The 15,027-nt window shown below is 39.9% G+C and overlaps 1 protein-coding gene across 3 annotated transcripts in view; it reads left to right on the top strand.

Moving 5' to 3' along the window:
• The window catches only part of PTPRN2 (protein tyrosine phosphatase receptor type N2), a 2,126,515-nt gene that overhangs the window by 2,075,276 nt on the left and 36,212 nt on the right, over positions 1–15,027 (top strand). For all 3 annotated transcript variants that reach the window (XM_069211159.1, XM_069211160.1, XM_069211161.1), the window contains one exon: positions 1,120–1,173. In XM_069211159.1, coding sequence (XP_069067260.1) covers positions 1,120–1,173 — 54 coding nt within the window. The remainder of the gene's footprint in view (positions 1–1,119; positions 1,174–15,027) is intronic.

The following is a 15,027-nucleotide window of genomic DNA, read 5'->3' as shown; positions in this document are numbered from 1 at the left end:
CTATCAATAGGCGATACCGTAGAAATCAGGATAGCATTGCTTCTGCTACGTGACACTTTCTGGATGCTTTTATGTGGCAACTGATTGTAGCTAAGGTATGTTTAAATTTCTCACCGAGAGTGATTTTGTTCAGTTCATTTTAACCAATCATCAATTTATCATGTAGAGTGACTTTGCTCAATAACTTGTTTACTTTAACTATTTTCCTTTCAGTATGTAATACTCTTACTGCTTACATACTCCTATTGTAACTTTGAACTATTGCTTCAAATAACCTTTACTCAGTCTTCTTCGTACTTCAGTGATTGTGCTTTAAAAATCTGAGCTGTGAGAGGCTGAAACACTCAGCTTCAACATATTTACATTTGTCCTATGACTTTGGGGTCTGTTACGACTTCAGCGGATGGAAAAGGCCGTCCGTCAAAGTCCTAATGGTCAGGTTGCCACCTGTGTGCTGCCTTCCCGCGGGCCCCATTAAGAATTTCTCACTGGGTCAGTGGGCGGAAGGCCCAGGGGGAAATGGCCTACAACATTGACACCAGTTCATAATAGAGCTGACGGCAATCCTGTAGTGCGTAGGGTGCACCAGTACCCGTTGCTATGTTCACAGGGCTGGACGGTGGGGCCCCTGTACTGCCCTTGCCAAGTGGTGACTCCACCAGCAGTTGCTACCGCTATGTAACCGCCGGCAGAGAAGGGACTCATAATCCCCGAGGCAGCGCTGCGTGCAGCGCTGCCCTGGCGGATTAGTACTGCCAACACTGCCAGTCCTTCCTGTGGAGGAACAATGCCGGTGCTGGTGACACGGTCGTAATGTGACTGTCAGAACGCCACGTTGGCGGCGGTCCAATTGCCATCGCGACCCGCCAGGGTCATAATGACCCCTCGTTATCTATATGTCCTGAAATGGCTATACGTTTTTAGTGATATTGTGTCGTTTATTTTAGGTGGAAATAATAATTACATTTATTAGTCAGTGCATATGACCTATGAATAACATAAAGTGACAACATTTCTTCAGCCATTGAATGTCCTTAGCAAAGTCTTACTTGCGTATGTTTGCTTAATTTGCCAAGGTGCCAGTGCTTATTATTGATGAGATTCTCTGTTTTCTTGCAGGAAAGTAAACAAGTGCTACAAGGGCCGCTCCTGTCCAGTAATTGTTCATTGCAGGCAAGTATGATGCTCTCAGGTTTAGGTTTCCTCCTTGGCCAACACCTGATCACTTACTGAACCAGTACGTACAATGCTGTCCTCCCAGTGTCTGTCTCCGGAGCACCCTTACCACGACAAACTCTAGATTTAATCTTTTTCCATCTGGCACACCAGCTCTGCCCCTTCAAAAATTGTTTTACTTTTATCACTCACAGAAGAGTTTGTCCTCCAGGAGTTTGCTTTATTTACTACCTACCTACCGGTTATTAGCTTCACAGGAAGACATAAAGCAATAATAAACCACTGCACTTCAACCCCGCCTCATCAACCAAGAGTGCAATATATTTTCATACAGTGATGGTAACATTGTTTGTTTTCCTTACATCGGTTTTGCGCACTGAAAACTGCATTGCTTTTCATGCCCTTGAAGCAAGGTCACCTACTAGTGTTTTGTAGTTTGAGCAGGGCCAGGGTCTGAAAGGTTTGTGATTCTATTCAAGGTATAAGTCCAGTGCCAAACCGTGACTATAAATAGAGTCAATACATTCATAATACATCACTACACAACCTCTCGCCTTCTCTAAAAGTACATGAGCTCTGCAGGTGGTGAAGGGTAGCCTCATGGAGGCATTCTCACCAGTGCTCTCTTACCTGATCCTCATAAAAGACTACCTTCCATGGATCGTCATGAAACAGGTTTTGTGATCTGTTTCTGACGGAAGCTCAGTAAACTAAACTTGTGCCTAACATTTGCCTGAAAATTTTGTGCAGTTGAAATACTGTGCTGCTCTCAGTGCCAAAATACAGCAGACACTTGGCAGTGGCAGGGATGGGAGTAGCGGGGCAGTTTCAAAAAGCTGGGACCTGATTGTTTTCCCAATAACCAGAAAGGAAATTTGCACCTAAAAATGCTTCTAGTAAGGCAAAATACACTGACAATATTTAGAAATGGATTATTTTGTTGCTACATTATAAACAGGCATAATTCTTAAATGGACTAATTTATTAAATGTTTGTATATGTTTTTGTTATGTAGAATTGTTTATTCAAGGACAAACCTCACCTCACCACCATTTCAAAACACCAGATGGCTGGTAGCGTGCCAGATTGTAGTGTCAACGCATATGTTTCTTGTGTTTCCTTCAAGTTGTCTTTTCCACAGCTGTTTGTTTCTAAATATACTCAGCTGCCTGAAATACTAATGGGACTCATGTTATACCGATCATGGCTAACTTAAGTTCTGTATCAGACTTTGCATTTTGTGGTTCAGATCAGTAAATCCATCGCTGCCCACAATCCATCACACTACTTTCTTCTCGGAGAGAGGAGATGGCCCTTGGATGGACTGCAGTGTGTCTCACCAATATACACCCACTACCCAATTAGCCCCAGATTTAGTAGTGGCTTAAAGTTGGCATCTACTCTGTGCATAAGATTATGCTGACTCAGTCCCTTGATCTTGCATCCTTTGGTGACAAGACCAAAGAGACTCTGCCATCCTCTTGATAGGTTTGAAGGCAGTTGTGAGTCGATCGCCACTCTCTACTGGTCTGCCAGACCTCTGCGATATCCCCTGGAACCATAAGGAGAGGTGCAGTCAAGGCAGGTGCAATGGAATTCACCACAAGCCAGGCCTATCCCTTCTGAATCTGGCCCCCTTAAATTCTGTCCTCTGCTGCTTCGGCTCTGAACTAGGTAATGGGAAAAATTCGACCACTGCCCTTAAGCAGGCTGTGTTTGCTATGAGGAGGTAATTGTTAATATTGACCAGTGGCTTAGGTAACTGCTGTAGTGCTCTGTGTGAAACCTCTCAGTATTATAAGTTTGAATTACAAATGGCATACTTACGACTTTCATCCTTTAAAGGTTAATAAAATTAGTAGAATTGAGTTGTCATAATTAACTCACTCTATCTAAGGGCCTATGCTGCCCTTCCCAGCTGACGCTGAGTAGTACCAAAATGCATATGGAGTTCCTAAGGTTTCCTTACAGAGGGGATGTGGCCTGTCAATTGTAGTGAAACCTTCTGACCAAACCTAAGCCTGAAGACTGATTCCCTTATTGCTTGCTGCCTTCTACAATGTCAAAGACCAGTTAAACTCCATGAATGTGGAATACTGCTTAGAAAACTTCCAAATCACATATTTTACTTATTTTTTTATTTGGATGCGGGTATTTATGTTGGCTGAATCTAGACCAGAGAACCAATGTACTGTTTTGTACCTTAAACAAGTACAATTTGGTGAGTTCATAGGCGTATCAGTGATACCTCTAGATATTACCATTAGCGCCCCTTAGGGTTTTCTCATCCCACATATTGAAGCCAACTGACCTGAACCCATTCAACACAACACAAATACCTGAAGGAGACCTTACGCTAGTTACCGCATATCAAGACTACTCCTATAAGGATACAGAGGGTTGATTCTTCAGCTCTGGATAGAGGACTGTGTCTAACCTGCCCCAAAACATCAGATGAATTAATATTTGTTAAACATGCATGGGACTTCCCTTCAAAGGAAGAGATGAAAGCGGAGTGCTAAGAAAGGTCTATTTTGGTTCTTAGTTACTGGCAACTCAGCAATAGAAACACCTATTGAGAAAAAAGGGGAAAGTAAATTTCCATTTTGGCAAATATCCCTTTTGCCAAAACTTCCCATTTCCACCATATATTCACAGGAGATTGTGTTATGGTTTTCGAGGTGGAGGTAAATAATTATAAACCTAAGATGTCTAAATGTTTTGTTTGTGCTAGTTTGGTAGGGTTATGACCCTTTTCCCTTTAAAAGATAACATGTCTCTTTTTCAAATAGCTAATGTTTTTTTCAGGGACATAACAGTTTTTTTGCTACAAAGTGTGATTTTTGCAGAAAAACCAGTTCCCATTGGGGAAATTATCAGTGCTTAGCTGGGATGGCGAAATTAAGAGTCTGATAGGCATAGTCCATATCCCTTCCATTTTTGTTACTGAGTGTGCTTATCTAGAGCAGAAGGCTTAGGATTGTTTCAGATCTCTCTTTGTAGAGTATTATGGATATGTTGAACAGGACACTTCCAGAGGTGCAAGGATGAGTTAAGTGTGATATGAATTTTTAGCATAAATCATCAAGTTGTCAAGTAGCAAATAGGGATTCTAGGCATTTTTCTAAACATACAGGCTTTTGCAAGATTACTGCCACAGATTTTGCCATGTTCCTTGGCAATATTTGTTTGAAGCCTCATATTGTCCATTTGGCATCATGTTATTGATAGTAGTTTTCTGAGGTTCTTTGAACAAGGTAGATAAGAATTTGACTTGTAGTAAAATCAGCATGTAAAATGCTTGAGAAGGAGCGACGGCTGTTTTCATTACTTCCTTTGTCTACTTTAAATATTGTGGTTTAACTGTTGAATGATTCTATAATAGCAGGGAGAATTTTCTTTGGTGCAGAATATGTGGTTACTTCAATGTCATGACTAGAGAAAACCTCAGGTGTCTGATATGGGTGTATTAAGGGGTTCATCAGCCTATCCAGGAAGAATTGATTTCTTGAGTTGTTCATTGAGGATCATGGGCATTGGTAGGGGTAGGTGATATACACCGCTAGGGCCACTTCACTGTATACTTGTAACATGGATTTCTGGCCAAATTCTGGCAAACATTGTGTGGTGGGGTATTTTCTCACATGTGACTCGCAAACTGTGAGTTGGCAAGAATGAGCAAGATTAGGCTTCCCTAGCATGATTTTCAGTCACTAGGAGTGCACCCTGTGAGATTTCACCAATGCAGGCAGTCACAGGAGGTTGCAATGGTTCACGGTCAGAAAGCAGCTGCTCAAGTAGAGAACCTACTGGAGCAGCAGCAAAACCAACTTGAGAATCTGCACCCTCTGGCACACCACATAGTGCTGTTTGCACAGATGTTTCAGTGCAGGAAGCGCTCCCAGCTCTAAATCACAGTGCTGCAGTACGACGTGCCTATTACCACCCATTTACGGATTTCTGCAGAATCTTGCAGATTTTATGTCACTCTGCAGGTTCCAAACAGGTCTAATTGTGAGTATGATAGTCCAGTTAGAAGGATGCCAGTGACAGCTGCTGTAGTCTTACACTTAGATTGGCATATCATGCAAAGAGATCTGAACTTTCTTACTGCAGTATTCTACCAGAATTTCATGTTTTAAATATTGTTCCACAAAACAAGCCATGATATCGTCTGCCACCATATATTGAAGCTTTGTCTATATAGGAAGGTATGGGCATACCACTTTCAACTCCATAGATAAGTGCATTGGCAATACATATCTCAAAATACATCTGCTACCTATCACGGATCTATACATCAGTTCTGCATCATCTATGATCTAAGAAATGCTCTTTATCTCACACTGAATTCAACCAACATTTTATGTACATTACATTTAATAAACCTAGGGGGGTCACCACATGGCTCAATGTATGTTTAATTGCTTGAACAATATTATTCAACCATCTTCTGCTGTAAAGTATTTTAACCCGAAGCTTCAACCTGGCGATCAATGAAAATAAATACTAAAATCGTGAAAAACGAAGCTCATCGGACAAAATTATTATCATTTAAACTGATTCTAGTTCTCCTGTACTGCTGCACTTTTCTTCCTCAGTCTGAACATTCTTCATAGGTGTCAGTTGTCAAAGCAAATTATAGATGGCCTAAACATACCATAAACAATGTTCTGGGTGCATTTCTCATTTCGAATTCTGCTTCATAGGCTAACATAAATAACAGGATGTCTTCTTTGCTCATTTGTGATTTCATCAGCTAAAATTGTGTTTATTTCATCTTTTATATTGGTAATACAATCAAAACAACATTTCAATTAAAATGCAGCTTGCTATTTACCATAATAAGTATACATTTAAAATCATATAGAAAAAAAGGCATTCCAGTGGAATTTAAAATTAAAAATCTAAGAGTTTAGAGAAACATGATGCTAACTTTTTAGCATGCAGAAACAGACATGTAAGTTTAGTTGAATGTGCATTACAAATGTCATTACAATAATACAAAGGACATTTTCAGTAAAAAGGCCATACAATCTGCACAGAGAATATGTAAAAGATGGCTGAATCCATTTTGTGGTTCTATCCAGTGTTTGGACATTACATGGCTCATTCGCGTAAGCATTCTTGATAGGGTACATTTCAAATATCATTATAGAGGTATGGCAAAGTGATAATGTCATAAGTAAAAAAATTAATTGAGTACGACGTTTCTGAATGCCCATTGGCTAAATCCACTTCAGTTAATAAGTATTTAATAGAGTGTTCCAGCCTTGAATTAAATATAGTACGTGTGAAAAACATTGTACAATTTTAGGTATTGCTAAATATGAGTTACAAAACTGAATCTATGCTGAATATATTTATATACATTTGTTGAAGTATGTGGGTTTCGAGTGTGTAATAGGCTCAGATGGACCATGGTCGATCAAAAAGTTTTAATTTCAATCCTCTTAAATTTTAACTTTTAACCAAAATATCTGAATGTATTTTGTCACATACATAAGTGCACAGATGTGATGTCTTGATGAATTTGTGTTATGTTAAGGCAAACATGGAAAGTTGTGAGTGGCCATTTTAACTACCCATCTTCTCAGAAAGGCAACATTGGGGCACTCTTTCCTGGTGGCACATCTAGAGAAAAGCAAAAAGTTCTCTACTTGAGCATTCTGACTCATGTCACAGAAATCAGTGGCTATACCCACAGATGCTCACTCTCGGCTACAGGTGGCAATAAACAAGGCTAGGTTCTGACTTCCAGCTTAATAAATTGTCCCTGTGATTTAGAGAAGTTGTCAGGTACTCTGTCAGGACTAGTGTGGCAAGAAAGGTTTTCCTGTTCCTGCTGTGATCAACTTGTTAAATGTCTGTGGCCCTAAGCAAAGCTTCACATCCCTGATGCAGAGATTCAGTCTACCCCAATTATCTTACATGAGTAGAAGTCTTCCCTTAGCTTAGTATATTTTCACATAAAGAACACTTCTTCTTGGTGGTATTCTAAAGCATGGGAAGGTGCCGATTAAGATACATTTCTCTGTCAGTCAAGTTACTTGTCAAGAAAATGTTTTTTTTATGAGGCGATCCTTCTTACTGTCTCTTAGCCAAATTGATCTCCCTAATCCATGGCTAATCATGGACTGGGGACACTTGAATTCAAATGGTGCCACCAAAACCTGAACCTTTGAACCTGAAGCGGAACAAAGTGCTTTGAGAAGAACAGAGGAAAAGGGGATTACTCTCAGTGTAACCCAGCTCAGTCATAGAACCGTAATGTCTCCCTTGCAACCTAATCATGGCATAGCACACCTTGGGACTTGGGATACAGAGACATAAATGAAAAAAATCTACCTGAATCCCTTCTCTGAATCCTGAAGAAAGGAATTTGACAGGAATGAAGAAGGAAAGTGATTCTCTCTATGTTACCCTAATCTCAGTTTTTCCAGCTAAACCCTGCTAAGGATGTAGGGGGTTCTTCAATGGATTAAGGGCCAGATGTATCAAAGGGCTTTGCCCATTCTGTGTCTATGGGAAAATATGTTCATACATATGGCCCTAAGAGTAGTAGGAGCCGAGAGTGACTGCTGCTCATAAATTTTGAGGAGAGTGTTAAAAAAACATTTTAAAATGGCAGGAGAACCATTGATACACAATCACATTTTTCTTGCATTGTTTATTATTCATTTTGATACTAAAACGTCCCTACTTTAGTAGGACGGTTTTAAAAAATCTCTCTTCGACCAAAAGATGGCAGGAATGCAAGGAGGGTATACATTAAACAAAAAGCACAGAAAGCAGATTGTGAAGATGACCAGAATTCCAAAATGCAATTAAATTAAAAACAAAATATGGTAAATAATCGAGTAACACGATTTGCCCAAAAATTAAGGGAACCACAATCTCCCATTAAAAACTATTATTATTTGTAGCTTAGGTGAAAAAATATCTTTACTGCGTTTTTCATACCCTGCATAGCACTGAGATATATGATTGTTCTCCAAATGGAATGGGATTCATTTCACATGAGCAATATCCAAAAAATCAAAATGTTTATTGCTGTAGTATTAAAATACTTTCCCTGGCCTTATGAGCCCTTCTTGTCATCTATGTTGTTTCTGCATGTTTTTCAAGATCAGGGATATTTAGCAACCCTGAAAGCTGATTTACTAATCACTAACAGCCTATTCACCTTAGATGATCACCATCTAATTAATGAAAGGGTACCACATACCTGACATATCTTTTGTTTTATCAATTACATTATTCTTCGATCATGAAGAAGAGAATTCACATTTCCTTAATAATTCACTCTAGGATCTGATAGAATGAATTCTTAATATACAACCTAATTAGATACAGATGTTGATACTGATGTTATTCACTGCAGTGATGCTGTCTTCATCCATGTTTTTAATACCACGTTTGTAAATAAATTCATAGCTCTCTCACCCTTTCTTTTGTAAGTTCCCTTTAATTATATTGCCAGTCCCTCAGCACCTGTTGAAGTCAACACTAAATTCCAATGCTTATGTCTTCAGGTTGCTCATACTCTACAGCAGTCTGTCTCCTTTCAATTAAATATGGGTTATTCTTATTCTAGCCTAGCGATAGTGGCACAATATTGTTAGACACAGATACAGTGAACATCACCTTAACAGCGTTTTAGTTCATTTATAGACTGAGTCTATTTTAATTGTGAGCAGAATGCCTTGTCTTGCCCCAAAGAAATGCCTCACAAGTTCTTTTGTTCATTATGAAACTGTGACTGGGAACTGTATTTCTATTGCAAAAAAAGATATCTGAAATAGCTTGGTATGGCTGATCCAGCCTTGTACACCAGAGAATGTACACCAGACTACAGCAGTATATGAAACCAATATCTAGTTCCTTTAGTGCATCTTCATTTGAAAAAAAGCCATCATTTTCCATGCTCTTGAGTGCTGAAGTGGTATGTGTTGAACCTGCCCTATTCAGCAAATTCACCTCAGATTTTGCCTTCCTACACCCTAATAAGGGGAACTAGTTTAAATGTCTTTTGGGACACTGTGAACCTTTTCCCTACTAACCAGTGGTAATGTTTTTGGGCTCTCTCGTGAAGACATGGTAAACTTGGCCTACACCCGATTGGTACATTTCAATTACTTGTAAGTCCCTGTATATGGCACTACATATACCAGGGCCTGTAAATTAGATGCTACTAGTGTGCTGCAGCATTGTGCCACTCCCTAAAGTAGCTCTTTAAAACAAGTTTCACACCTTCCATTGCAGTCTGTAGTGGAGTTTTAAACTGCCATTTCGACCTGGCAACATAAGCCTTTTGCCAGGCTTAAACCTTCCTTTGTAGTTCTGATAAGTGACCCCTAAGGCAGCAGTTCCCAACCTGTGGTCCGCAGACCCCCAGGGTCCGTGACACATTCCTAGGGGGTCCGCAGGTCTGGGCCGGCAGGTAGGCATTTCTCCAAATGCATATTTTTATATTTATAACTTCATTTGTGCAGCCGTTCTAAAAGCACTGAAAAGCTCCTTGTACATCCAGCAGCTATCATGCAAAAATAAGACTGTCAAGATCACTCTGGTGATTAATGTACCTGCGGGACAGTGATTGGAGTTTTGCCTAGTGGAGGTTTTGACTCATCTATGGTAACGCAGATGGATGATATAAGAATGTGTATCATGCAAAGAACAGTATTTTATGTGCATAGCACAATGGGTTACTACTTTTGTCACAGAGATTCTTTTGTTACTGTGCAGTTTAAAAGTTACAATTGTGATCCAGCACAGTGAGGTATGAACTTCCACTTCCATTAAAGAGCTGCATACAAACGGCAATGCACAAATTAGAATAATATGTTTTTTTCTCAGTCTTTCATTATCCTTTTGATGCTAAAAGGGTTTGCGTGCATGGAAATACGTTATTATTATTAAAGTCAACACTAACCACTGTGTTATGTTCTGAATCCTGAGTTTGTGCTTCTCCAAACTAAGAACTCTTAGAAAATACCTACCTGTATGGATAACATGTGAATCCTACACCTTACATTCCCCTGTAAAGTGCTCTGACACCCTACACTGGTATGAGAGGTGCTATAAAGCAAATCGATTACATGTGACAGAGAGACTATGAAGGGATGAGAAACCCTTGTGGTTTTACTTCCTTTCCCCGACACATATTTATATGAAAAAGCTTTTTCAGATCTCATGTACCTAAAAAATAAAAACAGAAATTGCTTGAGAATCTAACCTGAGGCTTCAGCTTTCCTAAATAAAACCAAACCTTAAAAAGTTAGTCGCCAAGATGCAGTGCCAACCTTCTAATTACATTTTTCTATTTTTTTGCATACTTTTGCAACATAAAATAATTATATCTTTAATAATTTGAGTATTTGTTTGGTGTGCACTCACTTGTGTATTTTTTGTCAACTACTGTTTTGATGTTTGAAATGTAATTGTACAAATTACTTGGAGGTCCCCAGTTTACAGTAGTGATTCAGTGGGGTTCCTCAGGAGTTAAAAGGTTGGGAACCACTGCTCTAAGGCAAACACTAACCACTCAAAGTCCAGCGTGCAGGGTAATAAAGAAACAAAACATGCATGTTTAAGTTTTCTTGTCCGGTCAGGGGAAAACTCCTAAAGTTGTTTTTTACTGATGTAAGGCTATCTCTCCCATAGACTAGCACGCAGTTGCCTTATAACACATAATAAATGCTAACTTCAATTTGGGAGCAGATGGGCAAAAGATGTTACACTCAGATGAATCATAATTTTAAATCTTTAATGGTATAGTCTGATTTTAAGTTGCTATTCTGGAAATGCCACTTTTAGAAAGTTGGTATTTTTCTCCCTAAAACAAATATGGCTTTCTGCTAGTGTCCATGGTCACAGGGCTGTAAATGGCTCGTCTGTATCGTGACTATGCATTTCTTCCAGACATGAGATAAAGGAGGCCTAGGTGTGGAAGTAGAGGGTCTCCCTGACAGGATGGCTAGGGAAGATTATACTTCAAATGGCCCAGCCTCCAGCACACACAGAGGAATCTGACGTCAGACCAGACCCTTTGTCACCCGAGACAGTTTTGGAGCCCAGCCCAGAGGAAGGGAAAGCAGTGACCAACCATTTTTGGGGATAGGCCAGGGATTTTCCCTCTACAAAGGCTTGCACCAGGTATAAAAGTGACACCTCCAGAACATCTCATCAGAACACTCTTTGGCGTGCTGTGTCAAGAAGGAAGATTGGACCTGCTTGCTTTGAACCCAGGCTCCCCAGAAGTGACTCCAAGCATCAGTTGGCAGATCTCCTGTTTGAGCTAAATGGACACAACAAGTTTCCAGAGGCCTCCTGCCACTGCTCATCTGACCTATCTGTCAATAAACAGCTGACCTGCCTGGACTGGCGTGAGACCTGCTGTTGTTCTCTGTTGCAGTGAGTGCTGATCCCCAAGACATGCCTCCCAAATCCTGGTCCCTTGGCTGGCCGTAAGGTGTACTACTCCTGAAGAAAAGGTGAAGATGCAGACATTTTGGGCTCTTTGTGTCTGGGAAGTAACTTATCCACAACAAGATTCTACTACCTTTGATGTTCACCAGTGCAAAGCCTTTGTGGGACTGCCCTTCGTGCTGACAGCAAGCATCTGTGACAACTGCCAATGTGGGATCTGGACTTTGCACTGACAGCAACAGCCCATGAAAGCTGCCAGTGCAAGGCTTCAGTTATGACCAGCTCTTTGTGCTATAACAACAACTCTTCACATCACCCAACCCGCTCCTTGAGCTGCCAATGACCTCCCCGTGTTACCTGCCAACGCGAACAGTAGCTCCTTGCCCTGACTTGAGAAAGTAAGTCTTTAGTGGGATGAACCCCTTAAATGACCTGCTCTCCATGGGTTCATCCTGGACTTTTGACTTTCCCCAGTGCAGCATGAGCAGATAACTGCTTGTGGTGCGCTGTGTATTTAGGTGCTATTTTCACCTAAAAACATATTTTTCATTCTACTAATTGGCTTTTGATTGTTTTGGTGTCACTTTATCATTTACTTTGTTTTTCTAAATTGGTTTGGTCTTGTGTTTCACTTTATTACTGTCTGAATGCTGCATAAATATTTTACACATTGCCTGTAAGCTAAACCTTTCTGCTTTTGTGCCAGGGTACCAGAGGGTTAAGCAGAGGTTACTTTAGTGACATTTGTGTTTCACTCTGACTCCCCTCTCAACTAGTAACCCAATTCCTTACAGGATGGATGATTCCCAGAATTTGAACAAGAGTTCTTGACCCTGTTATTTCTCATTGTGGGGTGTAGTTTACGCCATTGGCCTAACATTCAAAGATAGGTAGGAGGCAAAGATTACGTTGGGTTCAGTTGCCTGGATTTTACTGGTGTAACCCAGTCAAAAAATAGCTCTGTGTATTTATAAAAGTGAAAACCAAAGTTGCAAACTAGTGGTGTTAACAACAACCGTAGGAACCAAAAAGAATATTTAGAGAGATCACTGACTTGCCCCACACAGAAAAGGGTTAGAAAGTGCAAATGTAAAGGAGAGCTGTTGCTTAACAGAAGGTAGTAAAAAATATGCTAATCAATGTGCAACCAAATCTGTAACTATATCCTCTAATACGCAGTTGAGGTATTTTTCATGGTTGAAAGTTTGGTGGCTTTTATAATGTCTAATAATATAAGGTATAGAGAAGGTCACTGTCAACCCTCATGTGAAGGTTCTTTTTTAGATATAATGAAGCAGAGCATGCTCCTATTCAAAGGTGGAAACCTACTTGGAAAAGATCAAATAAAGTTGTGAGATTTGATAATTGTGTGGAGTTGCTTTGTGACGGCTCTTTCCAACAAAATAGTAGCTTATATTCACATATCATAGTGTAACTGCGCATATAATTCACAGTTTAGTCGAATATAAAATGGGGCTGTTTAGGGACAGATCATGATAGCTTGTTAAAAACAATCAGGGACTGTGTAGTGTCAAATGTAGCAAGCTCATACATATTGACAGGGTTAAGAATCCACAAAGGAGTGTTTGCGATGGCCATAGTTTGCCAACATTTGGAATTGAGAGCATAGTCATACACGTCTATATACGGAGCAGCTGCTTATGTGTAGTCAGTGAGATGACTGGAAAAGACATTATAGAAAAGTAGATGTATCCCAGCAGTGGTGAATGCAGTGCAGACCTTGCCAGTTATATATACCTTCTTTATGGAAATAGTAGCGAAATATTTACAACGATAAAATTGCTGACGGCAAACATTGATTTAGTGAGATCCTTTAAGACCCAGAATAATTCAGCTGGGTTTACAACAGTGTGAATGATGCATTGAGAATGGTATCACCTTTTCACGCCAAACATGCAGGTGATAAGCTATAATTGTACTCCTTAATAAGAGTTTTTCAGTGGAGCGACACACATTGTAAGACTGTGCCCAATAACATTTCATATACAACAATGGGATCCCCAATCCCTATTCCTAAAGCAGTGCTCACACTATTTCAATGTGCACCTGCACTGTGAAGCATTCAACACGATGTTAGAGAGTATGGATGTCACCCACTGGCCTTTTGCATGGTGGTGTCTGTGGCCTCAAAGTTAATAGAGTTAGGACCCATTACCTGTTTTCCCCTTCTCTGCAAAGTCGTAGGTTAGGAGTGTGCAAGTGCAAATAAAGACATTGTTAGTTCAAATGCACTTTCTTTCATCTGGCCCAGTTCCTCCAACCAGCCTTTAGGAGTGGAGCAGAAGCTGTTGAGTGGGCTTCTAGAGGAACAGAGGAGCCCCTCTACTCTTCTGTAAAACCCTCTAGGGCAGTGGTCTTCAAACTTTTTAATGCCGTGTCCCCCCAGTTGAAAAATAAAAATCATTGGGCCCCCCTCAGAATTTTTAACAATTATTTTAGAAAGATGGCAATGTTTAAATAGGTTCAAACCTATTTAAACATTGCAGTTAAGTACTGTTACCTTTTTAAAACTGCAATAACATACTTCTGCCTAAAACAAAGGCATGTTATCTGTATAATATTTCTTTTGGGCAGAGTTTGGCGCCCCCCCTGGGATCACTTGAGGCCCCCCAAGGGGGTCCCGCCCCCCAGTTTGAAGACCTTTGCTCTAGGGTATACAAAATATAAATGTGCATGGATGTGAATAGCACCAAATACAAAAATTAACTGCGTTAAGATACAGTTAGTAAACTCTCAGGGGAGATCCATTAATAAAATACACAGAAACAACAAATAATCATCAAACAGTACATATACTGAACAGGGAATCACATATCTAAAACTGCGACTAAAATGTGCAAAATCAACAATAGCAGCAAATGTACATGTGCATTCTCCTCCATCCCCTCATCATAAAGTGCTCATGTGTTTACCAGACTGTTGAATATAATTTGCTATTGACAAGCAAATACAAACAGATGGAAGCAACTGCATATATAGCTAGGCGAGTCTACACTGAGCGGATCTCAAAATAGGTTTCAAAACACGCTTTCTGGGGAGGCTATAAAATGTTCAAATAACATAAAAATCATAATCAACTGGAGTTACCTAGAATCACAAGGACTTCTATTCAAAGGTACCAGGTGAGGCTGTCTGTGCAATCCTGGCTGAACTGGCACTGCATTAAGTAGTGTAGTTCAGCAAAACTGACACAACTGTTTTCTCTTTTGCAATGAGACGTTCCAATTGATGAATATTTTGTTTTCTTCCTATCTACATTTTCAGTGTACCAAATGGCACTGTCATTTGTGGTGGAGGAGTAGGCAGGTTTAATTGATGCAAACATATCAAGAGCTGTCTTGAATAATATACAAAGAACTATCTAAAGAATGATTGGATTACAAAAATACCATTTATAGC

Source organism: Pleurodeles waltl, chromosome 10 (assembly GCF_031143425.1).
Source record: "Pleurodeles waltl isolate 20211129_DDA chromosome 10, aPleWal1.hap1.20221129, whole genome shotgun sequence".
NCBI classification, from domain to species: Eukaryota; Metazoa; Chordata; class Amphibia; order Caudata; family Salamandridae; genus Pleurodeles; species Pleurodeles waltl.
The sequence above is the reverse complement of the archived record's forward strand: the minus strand, read 5'-3'. Positions and strand labels throughout refer to the sequence as shown.